This window comes from Papaver somniferum, chromosome 3, assembly GCF_003573695.1.
Source record: "Papaver somniferum cultivar HN1 chromosome 3, ASM357369v1, whole genome shotgun sequence".
In the NCBI taxonomy this organism is placed as follows: Eukaryota; Viridiplantae; Streptophyta; class Magnoliopsida; order Ranunculales; family Papaveraceae; genus Papaver; species Papaver somniferum.
This window is the reverse complement of record NC_039360.1, coordinates 201,334,389-201,356,567: the sequence shown is the minus strand read 5'-3', so window position 1 is coordinate 201,356,567 and position 22,179 is coordinate 201,334,389. Positions and strand designations below refer to the sequence as shown.

The 22,179-nt window shown below is 37.9% G+C and overlaps 2 protein-coding genes across 6 annotated transcripts; one reads left to right on the top strand and one right to left on the bottom strand.

Annotated features, from left to right (window-relative positions):
- Nucleotides 1-104: 104 nt before the first annotated feature.
- LOC113362033 (protein ABIL2-like) lies at nucleotides 105-4,753 on the bottom strand. Of its 5 annotated transcripts, none has more exons than XM_026605057.1 (14): nucleotides 4,594-4,753; nucleotides 3,658-3,814; nucleotides 3,474-3,556; nucleotides 3,224-3,374; nucleotides 2,926-3,025; nucleotides 2,726-2,818; nucleotides 2,600-2,642; nucleotides 2,424-2,509; nucleotides 2,290-2,323; nucleotides 2,114-2,187; nucleotides 1,985-2,024; nucleotides 1,832-1,893; nucleotides 1,511-1,707; nucleotides 105-651 (listed from the first exon to the last, which is right to left on the bottom strand). In XM_026605057.1, exons 2-14 carry the CDS (start codon nucleotides 3,775-3,777, stop codon nucleotides 457-459), a joined length of 1,278 nt encoding a protein of 425 aa, XP_026460842.1. In that variant the 5' UTR covers nucleotides 3,778-3,814; nucleotides 4,594-4,753; the 3' UTR covers nucleotides 105-456. The 5 variants fall into 5 exon arrangements, with proteins under 5 accessions (XP_026460842.1, XP_026460841.1, XP_026460844.1 ...); XM_026605056.1 differs by lacking the exon at nucleotides 4,594-4,753 and adding an exon at nucleotides 4,027-4,523; XM_026605059.1 differs by lacking the exon at nucleotides 4,594-4,753 and adding an exon at nucleotides 4,422-4,498.
- Nucleotides 4,754-18,126: 13,373 nt separating this feature from the next.
- On the top strand, nucleotides 18,127-20,637 carry LOC113358425. The gene is made up of 3 exons (XM_026601987.1): nucleotides 18,127-18,282; nucleotides 19,688-19,770; nucleotides 20,332-20,637. The coding sequence occupies exons 1-3, from the start codon at nucleotides 18,204-18,206 to the stop codon at nucleotides 20,362-20,364; spliced, it is 195 nt and encodes a 64-aa protein (XP_026457772.1). The 5' UTR covers nucleotides 18,127-18,203; the 3' UTR covers nucleotides 20,365-20,637.
- Nucleotides 20,638-22,179: the final 1,542 nt, after the last annotated feature.

The following is a 22,179-nucleotide window of genomic DNA, read 5'->3' as shown; positions in this document are numbered from 1 at the left end:
TATGAGTACACAGTTCATCAGTATCTGGTTTGATCTGGTTGCGCTGTAGCTCTAATACAAACTTTCTGCTATATGTTTAAGACAGTATTCATGAAGTAATAGATAGTTTCATAAGTTGATTCGTACAAAATTTCTGGCGTAACGTGTATAAAATACAATTGTGTTCGGGATGCAAAAGCCAAACTTGTCAGGGTATTGTGCCGAAAGAAAGCTACATGTTAAGTACAATTTGGGTATTAAAACAAGGATAAAAGAACAATCTATAGACAAGGTATCTACTTTGATGCTTCACTTAAACTGCCCTCTTAGAACACTTTTAGACAGACGGATTCTAAAGCACCTCAAAAACATTGGCCACTGACAAATAAAAAATGAACATATTTTCGGCGCCATGGACCGATCGGGATGGAACTTGGCAGTGTTTTTGCCGCTGTCAGTTTAGAACATCTGTTCCTTTTAATATTCATCCAAGAAGGTATACAAATCGGCCTTCTTTGACTTGCGCCGACTGAGTAAGTTTTTGAGTATGCGCTTGCTTTTACTTTGATGCTGCTCAATATCTCTGTGGTTGTCCTTATCAGCACTGGCTTTTTGATGGTCCGTATCAGCATAGGCACGTGTTATAAATGACTTCGGAGGCTCCGAAGGACACTGTACATGACACGGTTAAAGAGATTAATCCCTTGGTGAATAGCCTTTCCTAGGAAATTATGACAGCTTTTAATTGTTGCATAGTCTGTAATAGATCTTTGGTGAACCTAGAATTAAGTATTTAACAAGCCCGTAAATAACTTCGAAAAGGAGAATTGACAAAGCTTGTTAGCACATCTAGGAGGAGTGCACTGCAGGCGAAAAAACTTCTGAGAACAAACCTACCATTCCTATCAACCTCGTACATCTATCAGAAAGTTTATGAAACAAAACACTCAAACATGAACCAAGTAAAAACTAGGACACCTCAACTGAACAGCAATGATCACGGCCATAGTCATAACAAGGGGGAATTATTTGATTATCCTTGCCTATGGACACAATTTTCACTTTAGTCATTATGACTACTAATGGCCATCCAAACAAATTTATGTTCATGCATCAATGAAGCCTAATGCCAATTTTGCTGATAGTGGTTCTGTTAGTTACAAAATTGCAGGTAGATTATGGAGCTCGAGCAAGCACATTAATAGTAGTTGACAAACAGAAGCTTCTGGCCTGTTGCAGGCAGTTCATTTATTGTTGGAGCTAAGGCTCAATTCATGTCTACAGTGACTGTATTGCCTAATAGATGCAGTCTACTCTTTCACGCAATCCCATAGCTGACCATATAGCTAAGAAGGACAAAAACTTGCTTCACAAACACCCATGCGTATCGTCTAAGATTCTTAAGCAAAATATTGTAATGGTTTGTATAGGTAATAAGGTCCGGCTTTCTTTTCAGAAAAACAGAAAACAAAAAAAAACTAGAATCAATTTTCTTCTTGTTTTGCACTAAGTAAAGGTAGAATTCACTTACCCGTTTGCTTGTATTACCAGAAGGGATTTTTGTAGTTGTTGATCTACTCAGGATAGGAGTGATCGATCTAGTCGGGATAGGAGTTGTAGATCTACTCAAAATCTTTGGGCTCGATCTAGCGGAGGTAGATCCAGAACGTAAGAGTGGAAATTTAGAGCGAGGTGAGTCTGGTTCTTTATCAGACACTTTTTGCTTATCTGCTTATCGCCAGTGCATAGGAAACAAGAAAAGGATTAGTAATACGGTATCAGTGTCTTTGGAATATCAGCTTTATATTTCTCTTTCACCACACATGCAATGCACTTTTGTTTGGACAAATACCTCTGAAAGAAAACAGACCGTGTTGCATAGAAAGCAATGTAGGCGATGGTGAACGTCCTTTTCTGCAAATAAGAAAAGAAGAAGTTTACAACTCTCCGTTACATTAAATATTAATAGTTGCTTCAAACTACAATGAGCATATGTATCAAGTACCCGGCCGAAGATGGTTGGGTTTTGAGTGTCCCTCGAACAACTAGAGCAAAACAATCACATCACATAATTAGACAAGTCTAGCTCCGTTTATTTTGTTGACCAGCAAACTAAAATGAATGAGTTAAATACCATTATTCAGTTTTTCATGATTGTGCCCCGGAGGTTGTGGTGTTTTACGTGTAGGTGATGGAGAACGTGTACTTCTGCAGCAAAAACCAAACAAGTCAATTTAGGAGAATGCTTTTTACAATAACATAAACACAACTGAACTTTAGACTTGGATTGCACATGATAAGTTTTCTTACCTGACTAAAGAAGGTTTGGGATTTTTTACTGCAACTTGAACAGCTCCAAAAACAAATAAAATAAATCATCACATCACACAATCAAATGACATGAATAAATCGGGATACCAGGGAATGGTGAAAGTTATGCTTACAGTTGTTCAACTTTTTCGAATTTTCTTCATCTTCTTGTGCTTGTCCTTGATGTGTCGGTTTAGTGGGGATAGGAGTATACACATTTCTGAAACAAGAATCAAACTAAGTTTTTGTAGGTTTTTTTGGCAGCATGGAGTTTGCAGTTGGTGGTATAAGCTAGAGAAAGGCAATTTACCCAAGTGACGATGATGGAGCATTTCTGAATGTCGTTCGAACAGCTAAAACAGGAACAATGGTTGTCAAAATGTTTAAAAAGTGCATCCAATACACCATACAATCAAAAATCGGGATAACACTATACCATTCTTCAGCTTATCCCAATTATCTTCATCTCCTAAGCGACTCCCTTGATAAGCTGATATAGTATGCCCAGCAGAGAAAACAGATTCCCCAACTGCTTAAGATGTTCAAAATGCCAATATAATTAGCATTATCTATTGTTTAAATTGCGGGGTTTATATTAAAATGCACGAAATAAGAATACAGGGAATTTGTATTTGCCTGGCAAGATATACCGCTTATGATGCTTCGGAGTCGCTATCGCTAAGGACTGCTGAGCAAATCCCTCATGATCAATGTACGCTTGACATGTTCTTAATCTCTAATTGCATGGAATAAGTGAGAAGTCAATACAGGATGAATCTGTTTCGGATATGTTCAAAACAAGTTTTTTATTGACTTCGGGCCTCTAAATTTTTCTTTTTTCCACTGTTGTTCTTGAGTGAAAAAAAACAACACAATTTTCAGACTAGACATCAAATACGAGAAGAGAATTGAATGCATAAAATTAATTAGGTACCTGCTCAATGCAAGAGACCCGTAATTTTGTCGCCCAAACTTCATCAACTTTCTCATCAACAAGAAGGTTCACTCTATTTGTTAATGAGCCCAAATGATCGACGGTGTTAACAAGAGCTTTAATAGTATAATCTTTCAAGTTGCTGACCAATCTGTATGATACCAGAAATGAGAGGTTTTAAATCAGTGCACATGCTATAAAAGTGGAAAAAATCCGTAAACATTCCATCAAAAAAAAAAAAACAGCATACATTGGTTTCTGTTTGTCATTAGGATAAGCTGCTTCAAAATACTCGGCCGCTGAGTACAATTGTGATCTCAAATTTCTCAAGTCCTGAACAAATGCATTTGAGAAAAGAAGAATTAATACATTGAGAATCCAAGTCTGCTTAAGTAGCACCATTTATTACCAAGTTAACAAAGGGTAAATTTTACCTTGACACTATCCGAGAAAAGCAAATTCTTGTTCATAAACATTTCATCTTCATAGTTTGATGATTGCGTAGGAATCGATATCGTAGAAGAAGTAGATGAAGACATGGTAGTAGTCTTCATTGTGAGAAGGGAAATCTTAACTTGGGGTATCCTTCTTCTGCAAAGCATGAAACAAAACCAGTTTTCATATTTCCAAAGGCAATAAAACTCTTAAAAAAGCATCATCAAACAACGGCTCTATTGAAAAGGTCTTCTGCAACTAACCAGCAAGACTCTTCATTAGTAACATAAACCCAGGAAAGATGGTGTAATTCCTTAAAATAAAAAGAAAACGGAGATGACGACGATATACGATTGAAGAAAACTTACTTAAGGTCTCTTACTAATCTTTATTTCTTCTAAGCTGCTTCAACACTTGAAGACATAAAAGATAAAACCCACTAGCTATTATTCATGAGGAGATATATACTCTTGTCAAAAGTAAGCTAGCCGATACTACTAAAAAAGCTAAAGAAACAAAGACTATGAAGTTGATGCAGAGATTTCTTATAAAGTTGTTTGTTATTCTGGTAAAGTTGGAATACAAGGACTAGTTTAGTTGGTAGAGAGACTTATTAAGAGAGGGTTAGAGAGAGAGAGAGATGTATTGTCGATGAAGAAAGGTCCAAGGGACAACACAAATCAATAATAAGGACTGAGGAGAGTAAAGGAGAGCACGTTGTCAGCAAACCATGATTTGCGGAAACTAATTCTTAAATTCTTACACCAACAAAAAAAACTCTCGTAGTCTGTCTGTCTGTCTGTCCGTCTATCTTCCTTTCTCCTGTCTTGGTTTAGAAGCAATAACAGAGAAATACTAGGAGGAGTTGGCCCGTGAAAAATATCCCAGTGACCAATTATTTTAATTCAGATAATGATGATAAATTTTGAACCTACCGTAGGTGGTGGTGGTGCCAACTGGGAACGAATTAGAAAGATGACTATTATTAACACCCGATGATCTCTATTTGAGAGGCAAATGCAAAATGCATATTCATTCTTTTGATGAACAGTGGTAGCATACTTTTTGTTTTGAGACCACCCTAGCATGATCTTAAAAGACCTTAAATGCCATTCTGATGGATGGATTTTAATTATTTGGTTTTGTTTAGATGGGAGATGATTAAAAGTAAGGTATTAATTGGATGTACCGTGGAAATGGAGTACTAGTGAGTGATCATCGTTTTATTAAAAGTTCATACCTAATAGTCAAACTGACTTTTTAGTCCCAGAGTATTATTGTATGGGTTCTAAGCTTAGACTGAGTTCCTTGTAAGAGGCAACAATTTTGGTTAACAGAACCAAAATGGCGCCCCCTAGTTGGTCCACTCTTTTACCAACCAGCTTACAAATTCCTACCAGAAAACACATTCTCTTCTTCTTTTGTGGCTCCACTGACAAACATTTGGCTTTATCTTTTTTAAGGAGAAAAAGAGAGGAGGTTAAGGTGATACCATCTTTAAAAAACCTTGAAGTTGTTAACACGTTCGAACCACAACCGGATAATTAAGGTCTTTGAATTCCTTCCTAGATGCCGAGTTAATACAGTCCGAGTCATTTGAGCATATTACGGGATGTTTATAAATTGGCCGACCCAAACTTACACCTAATTTGTTTGGGTGACTCGGATCTGGATCTAACTTGATGCGGGTCAGGTGTCAGTTTATTTTTTACACTCGCTGAACATATATATGACTGGGTTCCAAAGTTTTTTTTACAACTCTATTAATATTAGTAATAATTTTGAGTCAGGCGTAATCACTGAGATTAAGATGTAATGAGTCATATCCAGACGAGTCAATTGAGTCATGTCCAGACGAGTCAACTGAAATTTAGGCTTTTGGAAACTGATTTGTGCTTGTGTTAGAGACCATTTTCCTTCTTGGTTTGATCAGTTTTTTGTACATTGATGTGTGTCTCGACCCCTATTTGACAACTCAACGTACAAAAGCCACAAAATATAAAACAAAGGTACTAAATTTACGCGAAAACTAACAAATAAAACATAAGAAATTGACAGTAAAATGTGTTAAATTATGCACCTATTAATAGGTTAATGGTTGTGAAAAAGCGGGGGTCTAACAACCACACCCAATATTTCGCACAACAATCTGTATGGACAAATTCCAATATACTTTTATGAGAATCAACTAGATAGTTAGACTCAATCAATAGAAAAGTATATTAAAGAGTTTATATCTCTATGTCTCGATTTGATCTCTACTCAAGCAAACAGAAATCTACGAATCTTTATCAAATACAAGAGAGATAACTTGGATGGTACCAAAGACCAATATCCAAGTGTCAATCAATTTAAATCAACAACCAAAAGATCGGATATACTAATTGATTGAACAACGAACAACCTGTGATATTTCAATTATATAACAAAATATAATGCGGAATAGAAATAACACAGACACCAGAATTTTGTTAACGAGGAAACCGCAAATGCAGAAAAACCCTGGGACCTATTCCAGATTGAACACACACTGTATTAAGCCGCTACAGACACTAGCCTACTCCAAATTAAATTCGGTCTGGACTGTAGTTGAACCCCAACCAATCTCACACTGATCCAAGGTACAATTATGCCCATACGTCTCTGATCCCAACAGGATGCTACGTACTTGATTCCCTTAGCTGATCTCACCCACAACTAAGAGTTGCTACGACCCAAAGTCGAAGAGTTTAATAAACAAATCTGTATCACACAGAAAAGTCTACGATAATAGATAAATCCGTATCCCACGAATATACCTACGAGTTTTGTTCTGTCTTTTGATAAATCAAGGTGAACAGGAACCAATTGATAAACCAGACTTATATTCCCAAAGAACAACCTAGTATTATCAATCACCTCATAATAGTATTAATCGACGCATCGAAAAAAGGTATTGCGAAATCACAAACGATGAGACGAAGTGTTTGTGATTACTTTTATATCTTGCCTATCAGAGATATTAATCTCAAGCCAATCCTTACGATTGTACTCGTACGATAGAAACAACAAGATCAGATCACACAACTACAAGAAAGTAGTATCGACTGGCTTCACAATCCCAATGAAGTCTTTAAGTCGTTAATCTGGTTTAGAAGAAGAAACCAAAGGTTAAAGGAGAGTCGACTCTAGCTTAGCACAACTAGTATCACACAGAATGTGTGGGGATTAGGTTTCCCAGTTGTTAGAGTTCTCCCTTATATAATCTTTCAAATCAGGGTTTGCAATCAATATTAGCTTGGTAACAAAGCATTCAATATTCACCGTTAGATGAAAACCTGATTAGATTCAAGCTAATATTTCTCAACCGTTAGATCGAAAACATAGCTTGTTACACACAAATGAAATGTACGTTTCTAGGCTTGTGTAACCGTACCCAAACTTGTACATATGTTGGTTCAACAATAGTTAACCAAATGGTTAGCCATATGAGAATTTTCATATCAACCATATTCTTCTTCACCATAACTAGTTCAAATGACTCAAATGAACTAGTTAGAGAGTTGTTCAATTGCTAGGAAATCTTATGTACTACACATGACACAGTTGAAGCAAAAACGATTTGATTCACTCGAATCGGTTTATAAACTATATAGCCACGGTTTGCAAATGCATTCCTTAGTTAATATGGATAAGTTCACAATCATCGTTTTTATATATAACCTACCCAAGTTCGCGGACTGGGTTCGCGGACTTAAGTTCCCAGAAGGAGTTCACAAACTCCAGCAGATTTTCTCGGGCGAGAACTTCCGCCAGTTCACGGACTTAGCTCACGCCACTATTCCGGTTCACTTGATCAACAAAGTTCGCAAACTTCGGTTCAAGGAATAAAGACTTGTACATATATGTGTTTCAACAACAATGCTTATATCCTCTTCTTGATGGTGGTTTTTAGCTTAGGGTTAAAATCGTAAAACCTTAGTCAAACAGTGACGTCACACTTGAGTAATAATGTCGCCACTAGCACATTTATTGAACCATTCAACATGTCTGCGTAAAATTACCGGGGTACCTTTTTTATGTATACGCCATACTCCGCGGCAGAGCCCTCGGTACTGAATGGCATCATCTCTGCACATGCCAGGCGCGCATACTAGCCAAACGTGCCAAACGCGCGTGCCACATATTTTAAACTAGGATTTCGATACGCTAAACCCTAATAGCCATATCTCTGCACCAAAGGCATGCCAACTATGCCAGCTGCAACACCGTGCCAATGACATGCCATGCCAGCCACATCTCCGTGCCAAAGGCATGCCAACCATGCCAATCGCACAACCGTGCCAATGGCATGCCATGCCAGCCACATCTCCGTGACAAAGGCATGCCGCCATGCCAGCCGCACCACCGTGCCAATGGCATGTCAGGCCATCCACACCTCCGCGCCAAAGGCATGCCAATCATGCCAGCCGCACCACCGTGCCAATGGTATGCCAGCCACATCTCCGCGCCAAAGACATGACAACTATACCAGCCGCACCACCGTGCCAATGGCATGCCATGCCATCCACATCTCCGCGCCAAAGGCATGCCAACCATGCCAGCCGCACCACCGTGTCAATGGAATGCCATGCCAGCCACATCTCCGTGCCAAAGGCAAGCCAACCATGCCAGCCGCACCATCGTGCCAATGGCCTGCCATGCCAACCACATTTCCGTGCCAAAGGCACACCAACCATGCCGACCGTACCATCGTGCCAATGGCATGCCATGTCAGCCACATCTCCGCGCCAAAGGCATGCCAACCACACCATCATGCCAATGGCATGCCATGCCAGCCACATCTTCGCACCAAAGGCATGCCAACCATGCCAGCCGCACCATCGTGCCAATGGCATGCCATGCCAGCCACATCTCCGTGCCAAAGGAATTCCAACCCTGCCAGCCACGCCAATGGCATGCCATCCCTGCTGGACAAACCCTAATTTGGCTTTGCCTAAAACATTGCCAAAGCCATGTCGGCCATGCCTCCATGCCGCTGGCTGCCAAATGAAGGGTTGCAACAATCAACGGCCACCTTTCCTTATGAGATGCAAATCTTAGTCGTACCAGTTCGCCACCAAACGCGTGCCAACTTCTGGACCAATGCCAATCCCTAATTTGGCCACGCCAAAGCCATGCCGGCCATGTCACCATGTCGCTGGCTGCCAACATCCCTCTTGAATTCTTCCTGAGTTTTACTTTCGGGTTTTTTTCACCTCCAGAACGAGCTAAAAACCTAAATATTCCCATGTGGAGAGATAGGAAATTCTTTTCCGTGCAGAATGGAGGGGAGGACCATCAAAATCAGAGTTCGCACGAGAATTCTACAGTGATTCTAGTAAAGGGCGCTAATTAGGGTTTCAGCATACCAAACCCTAATTTAGACAAAGCTGCACGCTGCCAGCGGCTCCCTTCCAAGCCGCAAGCGCTTCCCTTCCATGCCGCTGGCTCCCAAACGAAGGGTTGCAACAGTCAACGACTTCCCTTCCTTCTGAGATACAAATCTCGGCCGACCAAGTTCGCCACCAAACGCGTGGCAACTTTTGGACCAATACCAAGCCCTAATTTTGGCCGCGCCTAAACTATGCCAAAACCCTAATTTTGGACGCGGCTAAAACTATGCCAAAATCCTAGCTTGGCCGCGCCTAAACCATGCCAAAGCCGTGTCGTCCATGCCTCCATGCCGCTGGATACCAAAAGAAGGGTTGCAACTATCAACGGCTACCCTTCCTCCTGAGATGCAAATCTCAGCCGTCCAAGTTCGCCACCAAACGCATGGCAACTCCTGGCCCAATGCCAAATTACACGGTTTACGCCAAACCCTAATTTGGCCACGCCTAAACAATGCCAAAGCCATGCCTCCATGTCGCTGGCTTCCAAACGGAGGGTTGCAACAATCAACGGCTACCCCTCATTCTGAGATGAAAATCTCAGCCGTACAAGCTTGCCACCAAACCAAACGATTTGTGGAAACCTCTTGGCCGTGATGCCAAAGTTCCACGGTTTGTGCCAAACCCTAATTTGGGCCGCGCCAAGAGAATGCACGAGCCGTGCTGGCCATGCCTCCATGCCGCTGGCCGCCAAACGGAGGGTTGCAACAATCAACGGCCACCCTTCCTCCTGAGATGCAGATCTCATCCTTACAAACTTGCCACCAAGCGACTTGTGGCAATATCTTGTCTACGGTGCCAACTCTTGGCCACGATGCCAAAACCCTAATTTGGCCTCTTTACCAAAGCCCTAATTTGACCATAGCCATGCCAAACATGCCTCCATGCCGCTGGCTGCCAAAAACGGAAGGTTGCAACAATCAACGACTATCCTTCCTCCTAAGATGCAGATTTCAGCCATACAAACTTGACACCAAACGACTCGTGGAAACCTTTAGCTACGCTGCCAAATCTTTGTCCATGACACACATTTAGCTATGCAAATTCTTTGGTCACGACACCAAACCCTAATCAGCCACGCCAAGAGCATGCGCAAGCCATGCCAACACCATTGCCATGCCACTGGCTACCAGCGGAAGATAACCACAATCAACGACTAACCTTCCTCTCAAGATGCAAAATCTCGGCCGTCGAAGGTCACCACCGAACTGGCAAGCCTCTCAATATTAACTTTCCAAACAACATGCTACACGTTTTCCACGAAAACACTCAAGACATCAAAACATGTCATAAACTGGGGGATGCTCATCAGGGTATTGGTCTGGCGGTTTATAGCATGCGGCGTACACTACGCCCGTTACAAGAAAGTGTCATAAGAGTGAGGCGGTTAGTAAACACAAGAAGTAATGGTGAAACATTTCCTTCATTATGGAAACACCAATTCCAGGCGTTACCCGTTTCCGCTTTCTTCCATTTACTCAACCGTTTCCACTTCTTACGAGACCAAGGTACGTTTTGTTGCGACTTGTATAAATAGGTCTCACCTATTTCCACCAAAGAACAAGTTTTGGTCAGGGGAATACAACACTCAGAAATCACTTGTTAGCTTCCCAATCTGCTAGCGTTTCACTTTCTGATACAAGTCGTCATACAACTACTCTTCCAGAATCAATTATTCTAGTCTCAACACTCTCTTCGCTTCTCTCCCTAAGACCAACCCTTCTCCTTCACTTTGTGACTGAAGCAAGTCTGGAACGGCCATTTCTTGGTTTAGGCCGGATTTGTACAGATGGATCTCTCGAATCAAAGTACTCCTTTGCAGTACATTGTTTAGGGTTTAAACTCGTTGCTTACCCACATACACGAAATTACCGAAATCAGCAGAAACCGTTTTCACCCTCAAACACCTCCAATGGTTATATTATCTAAACTCCCATTTGAATCATTTGGAACATTCTTAGAGGACTTTATTATATAGTTGTTATTCACAAACTATTTTTCGTCAAAGTAAGCAATTTCCAAAGTGATTGAAACTTGTCATGACTTTCGTCACCAGGCAAAGATGAACTTGTCTAAAGCGAAAGCTTACCAACACATATTTCGAGAAATAAATAGGCGAGATAAACTCGGCTCGAAATACTAAATGTGTATAATCTAAGTCTATGTAGCAAAACGACTTTTGTCTCAAGATAGGAGATAAATAGACTTTTTGGTGATAGATAAGTTCAAGTCTCCACATACCTTTTAGTCGATGAAGATCCACCGGTTCCTTGAGTAGCCCTTCGTTTTGTATGATGATTTCCATGGAGTTCTTGAGCTCAACTACACTTTCTATCCTAGTCCGAGACCTTAGCTATAGTAGACTAGAAATCAAGACTTATAATTTTGATCACTAACATTGACAAAAATGCTTGAGATAGCAACACCTGCGAGTTCGACCGAGCAATACTCTAACAGGTTGATTTTCCTTGTTCAACGGATTACTAAACCAATTTACATATGTTACATATTTTCAACTGATTATAATCATTGGATAAACTACGATAAATATATTATGTTAAACATTTTTCCGTTGAACATGCACCATCACACTACTAGTATAATCCATTCTTAAACGGATTGAGGAATATATAGATTACTCGCCTATTAAATTAATATTAACTAGACTATCGAATACATTTGACTCAGATAAAATAATCCCCAATCATGGAATTTTATGATTCTCTTGTATGGATAATTAATAAGATGAAGAAACTCTTGTTAACTAAATTATTTTGTATCATGATAAACCAAATCAAAAAACATTATAAGTGCACCATATCGTGACGTGAAACATCATCTTTTCCTCCAACACTGGAGCCATTACCCTCTCCAGCATGTATTTCAAGTTACATAGCTCCGGAAGTACCACTGCCATCAGTAGAGGCCACCGCACCAACAACTTTCATAAAACACATGATTGGTTATATCAGAGAGATCCCAGAAATGGGATCTTGAATATCTAGCGGAATAGGAACAGCTAATCCGCACAACTTGGAGATTAAGTGTTACACCCTTATTTTTCGCATGATGGCCATTGAATGAGATGAATCTTCATTTACATGTCTTGTGCATGCAGGGCATATAAGCTCAAAACTAAAATTGCACCACTATGGTGCATCACCTAAGTGGGATGCCGGCGAAAAGCTACATTGCATTGTACTTTGCAAGTTGATCACTGGCGTAGAACTGAAATTACATCACTATGATGCATCTTTTCATAATTCATTGTCGCAGAAGCTGGTGGACTTGGTATATGTCACTTTACTCCCGATTTGTTTTTTGTAAAAAAGTTAATAACACACACACACACACACACACACACACACACACACACACACACATATATATATATATATATATATGAAAGCAGTGTTGGTTTAAGGTGCGTTAAGTGAAGATGCATCCTAAAGCTATAAAGCTTGGCCGGTAAAGCATATATTACGTGAATGCATTATTATGTTGTGCTGCTTACTTGAAATAGCTCCATGATGCATAAACATCATTTTTGTGTGTTGCAAAACTCAGAATGTATCGAAATGATGCATAACGAAGGAAGGATCAATTATGCACGGTCTTATGCATATCTTGCAAATGACCCTTTGGCCCATACGAACTAGGCTTTGCTTAGACTTTGAAATTGCAAAACGAGTTGAATTTAATTGATAGTCCCAACATGGATGAACTACCGTTTGTGATTTATCCCTTTACGGTATGGGTTGGGTGCGTAGGAAGCCGCAATGCAACACATTTGTGGTTCAACATTTTATCACTCATGTCACCTGATTGGGAGGTGATTGCAGGCATTTTGGCAACTCATAACATCTAGCCCGCAAATGCGAGGCAAAATATGATTGTTTCCTTACTTGATAAGGTAATTACAATTCATTCCTTGGATGCTCATACTTCTTATCAAGTTACTCTATATACATGCACCAGTTGCAATTTGGGCATTGCAAGGAAAAAGGGCTAACCAATATGCAAGTTAGGGGATCTTGCATAAGCTACCTGCATCACATGGAAGATGTGTTAGAGCATTCCTTGGTTGAACCCACCAAGTGTTGGTATTTCAACTTTGGTTGTCATATTTTAACTCCAAAACTCAAAGGTGCTTGAATAGATTACTAGAGTCAACTTCGTTAGGTTATACTAGGAATAATAGAAATGTTGAGACGCGTTATTGTTACTCCGAAGAACCTGAAGACGTATCGGTGTCAATGAACACATCATCCTTTAGTTCGAGGTTAGTAACACCGACTTAACTTGTTCCATTTTTATCTACGTTTCTTTCAAGTTGTTTAGATTGAAAACTTAACATAATAAGTATATATATGTATCCCCAGTATTGGTGACTTGATTATTTCATTGTGATCAAAGTCCCAAGTATCATATACTAGATGTTTTACACACCTTTAGTATAATGTATTACAGATTATAGTATATTTGGACTTTGTAGATTCGGCATAACACTAACTGACAACTTGTAGTCAGTGTGTTGAACTTTCGGGTTGATTCCATACCTCGAAGACTATGTTTAACTACATGATTTTTAGGAAGTAGACATACGAAACTTGTTTCGTAATCGATGAGGAAAGTGACTTTTCATTTCTTGGATGCTCATACTTCCTATCAAGGCGTTTGACGTAGGCATGCACCAATGACGAATTGAGCGTGGCCAGGAAAGCAATTTATATCGTTATGCAAGTTAGGGGATCTTGCATAATCCGTTGGCATCGCAAGGACGATGCAAGGCTAGTGCAACATGAGCCTGACTGATGTACCCTTGGCACGAGCAAGATCAGTGTATGCTTTCGACAATGCATATATAAGTAAAGGGAGCTCGAAATAGGCTTGCAATGACCTCTGCGCAACTCCAAGGCATGAAATATGCTTGGGCAAGACTCGACAGTCAGTGATGCATGTAAAAATGCATCGACATCATCCTTTATAGCTTTATACCCTTCGCAGGATAAGGGTAAGTTGGAACAGTGTAGAAGCTGCATCATGCTTTCCAAGCATGTTTCAAAGGAAAATGGACGTGCATTTGCGAATCAAGAAGAGAAGCTTCACGTCCCAGTTACTAGCATCATAGTGGCGCATCATGAAGTTATGGCCTACGCGCCCTGTCGCGTTAGACGTAATTTTTCGGTCTGTCACGTAAACCCTAGGATATCTCCTAAAGAAGGTTATCTCAACAGATTCGGTCAAGATTATTGTGAATATCTAATTCTCAAAAGTATCCCGGGGACGAGTTGTCAAATTCTCAGAATGAGACATCATTGAAAGATCGTTCGAGATGGATGCGTCAAGCCCAATTATTTGAAAAAACAAAATTAAACTAATTACTGTGGTGTTTGGAGTCGTAAGCTTCTTCTATCTTCTTATTTTTCATGAATGTCTCGATTTATCAACAAATTTATGTCACATTTTTTTTAAATATTTTATGATCTACCGGTTTTATTTTTGAGTTGCATTTACTGAAATATATAATTTGATTTGAATCCTAATAATTTTTCTTTATACGTCGATTTGATTTTGCAAGAATTCTTTTAAAAGATGAGATCAGTTGATGCAAGTACTAATTTTTTTCACATTTATACAGTTTATTGTCGTTATCAAGGGTGTTGGTCAGACATGAAAATTCATATAAATGTATGTACTGGCTAGCTAATGCATTAGTTTTATTTGGAGGTGGAGTTTGTTAGCAGCCATATTAGTTATATTCTTAGCAGTCGTAGTATAATTAACTTTACTTGAATAATTATGATAACAATTTTTCTTTTTGACTTTCTACATTTCTGTAGAACATATTTATACATATTTAAAAAATAGATTTTTTTTTTTGCAGTTAGTAATACACTACAATATTCAAAGATAGTGCATGAAATTAGACCCCTTCTATTGGATGCCGATAAATTTTCTGCATAAGCTTCATTAAGGATTAACTCCAAAAGTTAAGGTATTTCCAAAAGATTTTTAACATTTTCACTTACATTCACATTTGTAAGGTTAATACCTTGCTTATCATATTTAGGGTGGTTATTAAAGGAACAAGGATATTGTGACTATCCCATTATCGATGATATGATTTTTGTTTCATTGCTTCTTTTTCCAATATGTCATTTGGTTTGTTTCTGTTTGTTGGGTATAGATAAGACCTAAATATTTTTTTCCACAATTGCTTAGTTCTTCCAAATCTTTAATAAGAATTATTTATTTACTGTTACCGAAAATATCTATGAAAGCCGTTAAGGTTGTTTCATACATGTATACATGCTTAATATGTTTAAATGTTTGGTATATACATTTACAAGTCTAAAATCTCAAAATAATGGCTCATACATTTACAATATTCTTTTGGGCCTCTTTCAAGATACCTTTTTAAAAATGTTAAAGATTTGTCCGCGAAAAGTTCGAGATATATTTTATCCAAATAGATTCCACCATCTCATGTAATCCTCTATATAATGACTCTTGTTAAACCATACAACATCTCTTTTCCGAATGTCATACAACCCACGTGATATAGTTTGCTCTTGGTAAAAATTTGTTTGCTACATATATTAAATCTTCCTTTGTGCAATGGTTTATAACTTGGTTTACTGATGACCATTTCAATGATATTATTTACTAATAATCTCTAAGATTTATATGCCTATATATGTGGACAATTTGGAAGCATAAATGTGATATTGTTTTTGATAGGAAACTGCATTTAAACTCCATGAAGTTGGAAGTTAAGGGGAAAAAGAACAATTATGAATGTGAGTCAGTTTTTTCGAAGTCAGAAACAAGATAACCTATTCAAACTAATGCGAAGGAGGCTTAGAAACCTTCAAACTTAAACTTCGAAAAAATAAATGTCAATGCCTCTTTTGATAATAGTTCGAATAGTAATCTTATGGGAATAAGTTTATTTGAAATTTGTTTTGCAAATACTTTTGGAGCAGCAAAATGCAAAACTCCAACAACTTTAAATGAGGAACATGCAGAGGCTACAATTGTCCTAAAAGAAATTGAATATGCAATTCTAAAAACAATCCAAAAGATGCACTTGGAGACCGATAGTAAAAAATAACAGTTGCCATCAATGATTTTATTAGTAGTACAAAGTAGACAATTTCCAGTTTAATTCAAGATTGTTTACTTAGATTAAAATTAGTGAGGGAATGGATATATAGTTCGCGCAAAAGAGATGCAAACTATTGTGCTGACACTCTAGCTAAACATGTTAGAAGTGATATTTCCTGTTTTGGGAAAAGAGATACTATCATTTTTCTAATTTGGCCTATTTTTTAAGTTAAAATTAAAAAAATAAATGATAATATCTTGTTTCCAGAACCGGAGGGAGTAGTAAATTCTGAGTGATTTGTCCCTTTATTTTCTTGCTAGGTGATAGAGAAAGGTTCAAACAATTTATTTAGCTATGTTTCAGTACCATTTTCTTTGTAGGAAATACCAATTAATCCTAGGAATAATATATTAGAGTGAGTTTGGTCCTGTTGACCTAGTCAACTGTCTGTTTGGTCCATTTTTAAAATATATTATTATTTGGTCCTAGAAATTATAGTTTGGTCCTAGAGTGACATCATGCATGATATAATTATCATTTGGTAGGGACAGAAATATCCTTTGGGCCCATAATAATTCAATTATCAAGAGAAAAGAAATCATTTTCAGATTTACTTTCTTTCACCTTTTTTTTTCCAGATCTATTTTTTTTCTTTGTGTTTTTCTTTTCTGCTACTGCATAGAAAAGATGAAGATTTATAGGGTTTTAATTTGCAAAGATGATGTGAAACAAGAAATGACGTTGCTACTGTTGAAGTTCATGTGAAACAAGATGAAGATTTCTAGGGTTTTAAGTTCATGTTAAATAAGATTTGCAGAGATGATGCTACTACTGTTTAAGATGTAAACAAGATTTATGTGTTTTCTTCGTCATTGCTGCTGCTGTTGTTGAAGATGTGCACGATTTTTGAAGATTTGGTCTGCTGCTGCATCTGTGGAAGTTGTTGAAGACGATGATGAACTCAATCTGCCGATGAAGACGACAATGAAATCGTGTTGTTGTTGTTGAAGATGAACTCGTGTGGAAGAACTCAAATATGCTTTTCTGAAGACGACGTTTTGAAGATGATGAACTCAAATCTGCTGATGAAGACGACGATGAACTCGTGTTGTTGCTGTTGAAGATGAACTCGTCAAATCTGTTTTTTCATTCTTTATTGGTGTTGCTGTTGAAGATGAACCCTGGAAATCTGTTGTTGTTGAAGATGAACTCGTCAAACCCTAGAAATATGCTGCTGCTGTTGAAGATGAACTCGTGTAGAGGATTTGATCTCCTTCTGTTGAAGATCTTTGAATGAACTCTGATTTTTGTGGATATTTTTTGTGTATTCATGTTAAAGAATGAACTCTGTTTTTAGATCTTGAATTATTAACTCAATTTTATGTTTGAATTAGTTAATTTTTGATAGGTATTTTGACGAATGAACTCTGATTTCATATAGGTTTTATCAGGTGTTCATTTGAAAGAATGAACTCTGTTTTCATATAGGTTTTATCAGGTGTTCATTTGAAAGAATGAACTCTGTTTTTTTGTCATAATAATGAAGTTTTGTGTGTGTTCATTTTACAGAATGAACCCTATTTTCATATGTGATTTAGTTTGGTTTTATTAGGTGTTCATTTGAAAGAATGAACTCCGGAATTAATTAGACAAAATGAACTGTTACAAAAAATTAGTAGAAATTAATACAGAAGGGTATTTTGGTCCATAGAGGGTTTTTTCCCGATGGACCAAACTATTGTGGTCCCATATTTCCCTATTTTCTTTCCTATTATTAAGGGGAAAACGAAAGAAAAAGAAAAACATTCGGCCTACGAATTGGACTTGGAATACCCTGAAATCAAGCCTTACGCAACATGGGCAAGGCTTGGGCTACTAGACTAAACAGTCCTTACTTGGAGGCCTGTACTATGTCATGCAAACTAACATAACACTCATCAGTAAAACACTAGAGGGGTCAAAGTAGGAAGGAACTACAGGCTGAAGAACATTTTTGAGAGAGAGAAGAGAGAGAAAGGAAAAGATGCCGGTGATGGAGAAACTGAAGATGTTCGTATCCCAAGAACCAGTCGTGGCAGCTTCATGTCTCCTCGCTGGTGTTGGTAAGATTATTTTTCAGTCCTTACCTTCAAATATAGCCCTAGATTTTTATTCCGATCAGCATTCTTATCACTACAGATTTAGTTGAAAAATCACCAATCGACGTCCTCAAAGTTAGGGGTTCTTGTATTTAATGTTAGATTTAACTTTCTTAGTTGATCGGACGGATTCAAATCTGTCGTTTTTTCTTCTCAAATCTGTTTTGGGTTTAATTGGAAAACTCCATTTTTAGGTTTCCAATATCGAATTAGCTACTAAGCTGATGGAATTTAATCTCTATTGGTGAATGTTTCATGAATTTTTGGTGAACTATCATTTTTGTGCTATGAAGAATGGACTAACTAGTCATGAATGAAATTGAGGATTAACCTTGATAACGTGGACGAGTCAATGAACTAACTAGTTTACTATTGTATTGTCATTGAAATTGGGATTTTGGGCTTGATAAGTTGGATATGTAAGAATTGGGAAAGTTCATGTCATGAACAATTGTCCCCATCCTCTTCAGAAGTAAATCATTACGTAGAAAATTACTGCTGTTTTTGTGTTTAGGACTGAAATTAGTTGACCATAAGCAAAGAATTGGTTGCTGTCTGTGCATATGGATAAAGAGTTGATTAGGTGATACTACTCTATGTCGTTGTATTACAAGCTTATCTTTGTGTATTAGTTATCTATTTAGCATTTTGTATCTCCTAAGAATGTAGTATATGATACACACTTCTTATATAGGGAAGTTTCAGTTAAAATTCACGGTCATACGAACATAACACTCATCAGTAAACACTGTTAATGAATTAGCACTTTTTATATAACATGATTAGCAGACCATTTAAACTAAAAAGGGCCACAAGAGACTAACTGGGTGTCTGGAGGCTGCATTGCAAGCCGAGGTGATAATTTTGCGCCTCATAAAGTTGTCCTTCTGATTAAACACAGAACAGTAACCAGCTCCAGTTTAACTGATGCAGGGGGAAACCAATCATTAGCACATCTTAGTCTCCTAAAATCCGATAGTTCTCAATTAAGTATAAAATAGGCCGGGCCTCCTTTTGGCAATTAAGGGGATAATCATATCATTTCTTTGTGGTTATGCCTTTCTCTACCCCATTGAGGTAGCCACACCATGTCATATCAAGCCATACTCTTTTTTAATTAGCATAATTGATCCAGTGTGAACTATAACGTCTTCGGTTCGGCTCATTATGGTACAAAGGTTTATAGTTGTATACTTGTATGCTCGCTGAAATTCAAGCTATTAGGCAGGGATGGAGTCTGTTGGACCAATCAATAGCATGTTTAGTGATTTGTTGTGAAAGAGTGCTAAGTATTGATTGTTTTTGGAGTTTTATCTGATTCTTATTTAACACTTTTCCTCCTTTGCATTAAAAAAATAACAACCTCCAGGGCTCTTCCTTCCAGCAGTGGTCAGACCTATCCTGGATTCCTTTGAATCATCTAAACAGGTTCCACAGCCTGCTTTAAAAGAGGTAACATTTTATGCTCCTTGATCCTTGGTTCTGCTTTGATATTTTGAGCATTTCTTCTCTCTTTTTGTTTATCTTAATGTGCTACATGATCTGGAGCTGTTAAAACTTTTCTAACATCTGAGTTGCTTATTCGTTGACTCTCAAATTATATGCATTTATATTTATATTATATAGAAGGATTAGGAGTAGGGAAGATTCTCCTGGTTTTGGATTCATATTTAAGACTATTGATGTCAGTTTGAACTGGTATTACTTTTCGATTCATACAACAGCTGAACAAAAACATCTATATCAGCACCAGAACCAAAGACATTTAGTGAATATTAAGATTTTTCGGTACTCAACATCACTAACAGAAGCTAAAACTTGTCGTAAAACAGTAACGTTTTTCTTCTGCCGGACTGTTTTTTAGGATGAGGTCTGCTTTTAGGCATCTTTGCATGCCTATTACGAACTACAATGCCGTTGTTCCTCTTCTCTGAAATTCACCGATGTAGATTTCTAACTCTTTTTTTTTCCCGCTTTTGTTCTGACATTTGAAATCCCTCTATATCTCTGCAGGTGCTTGCGGGTATGACTGGCAAAAATCAATAGGCAATTTGTATCAAGGAAGTAATTGGCCACAGAGTTCATGTTTTGATGTAATAAAACCTTGTATTACTTTCCTCTTATTTTTTGTAAAATCGCTGCAAAACCAAACTTCATTTATGTGAAAAACTTAAGGTCGTGTCTATCTTTTTGGTTATTTTGAATGTTTAAAAGAGACCATCAAGGTTAATTAATAGTCGCTGTGAGCATTGGGACAACGATCTCATGATGTACATGATCATTCAAATTAATAAGCACCCTTGCTATTTGATGTTGCAAGTCTGCAAAGGTACCCTTGCTATTTGATGTTGCAAGTTTGCAAACTCGGCAATGAACTCCCCAACATATTCTCATACTCCGTTGATCTGTTGGACTAAACTGCAAAATGGTATACGGTGTACCTTATCAAAAATCCCGAGAATTAGATGGCCCCTATCATATAACAGTTTGGGTAAATTGTAAATGTGCTGCCGACAATCTGGTCAGTGCTGTTGGAGTACATGTTTCGGTAGGTTTTTTCATTTTGTACGCACTCGTTTACTCGAAATCTGGCCCGGAATTTATAGTCGAACTCGCTTTTGCAGACTGCAACTCACGATGTATTGCAACATTTGGCTAATTACTTAGTTTTAGTCATTTAATGGTTGAGATAATTAGTTTTTCTATTTGATTTATCTTTTTATGAGAATAAAATTATTCTCTTCGGCTAGTTTAATAACTCATTTCAAGGTTAATTGTTGGAACTTGATCGTGTTAAATCATTTATAATTTACGATGTTCCTAGATTGGAGTGGAGCATTGTTACTGGGTTCTACTTACTAGAATGGATCCTCTGTGTGTCCTTTTCAAATCAGTTCCACTAGACCCTATTGTTGAGGATAATAGTCCTGCATAGACCATACCGTGGAGTGGTTCCACTCATTACCAAATACCGATTTTCTCGGACTAAAATCACTCCAGACATGTTCATGGAAATAATGACGACAAAAAAAACAAATTTGCCTATTTTTGTTAATAGCGACGAGCGACAAACGCTCAAAATGGATGGACAAATCCTCAAATAAAAGGGATTGTCCATCTGAGTCTCAAGCCTAAGCCTAATTAGCAATTCGGAATCAGGAAACGTACGGAATGACAACGTACGGTTAGGTAAATTCTGGACTCGGTCAACTATCCGGTCCACAGTTCGTGATTCGACAGTAATTTGTAGCGACATACGTATGTGTATAATTCGTTATGTGTATAATTCATTTTAGAAGCATGAACATGCAAAGATAAATCCATCATATATTAACGTGTAAAATATATCATTTTTAACATAATCTGACTTGTGGTTATCATGATTTAATGATTTTAATGAGCTACATTGGCATATTCATGATCGTTGGTTTGAAATCCTTCACTATTCACATTTTCTAAAAATGTTAGATGGTGAAAGATTAAAACACAATAGAAAATGATGATGTGGAGAAGTATTATCCGAAGTACAGTTCATTAATTTGTGAATACGCGTATAATTCGTTCTAGACCGAAAATTCGCTAAACTAAATCAGGATTCTATTCGTACGCATATGGTACACGTATAATCCGGATTCGGAAAATTCGTGCATATAGTTGCCTACGAACCACCGCACAAAAGTCGGTTATCCTATCTCATGGACAAGCAAACCACCATATTTGGGTAGTCTACTAGTCTCATTAGAGATGTCCTAAGAAATCATACTTCAGCTAAGAAATGATGTATTAGCCGGGAAACCAGTCACCATGAGGCAGCGATTATGCTATCATCATGACGTATAATCTGTGAAACTAGTCACCATG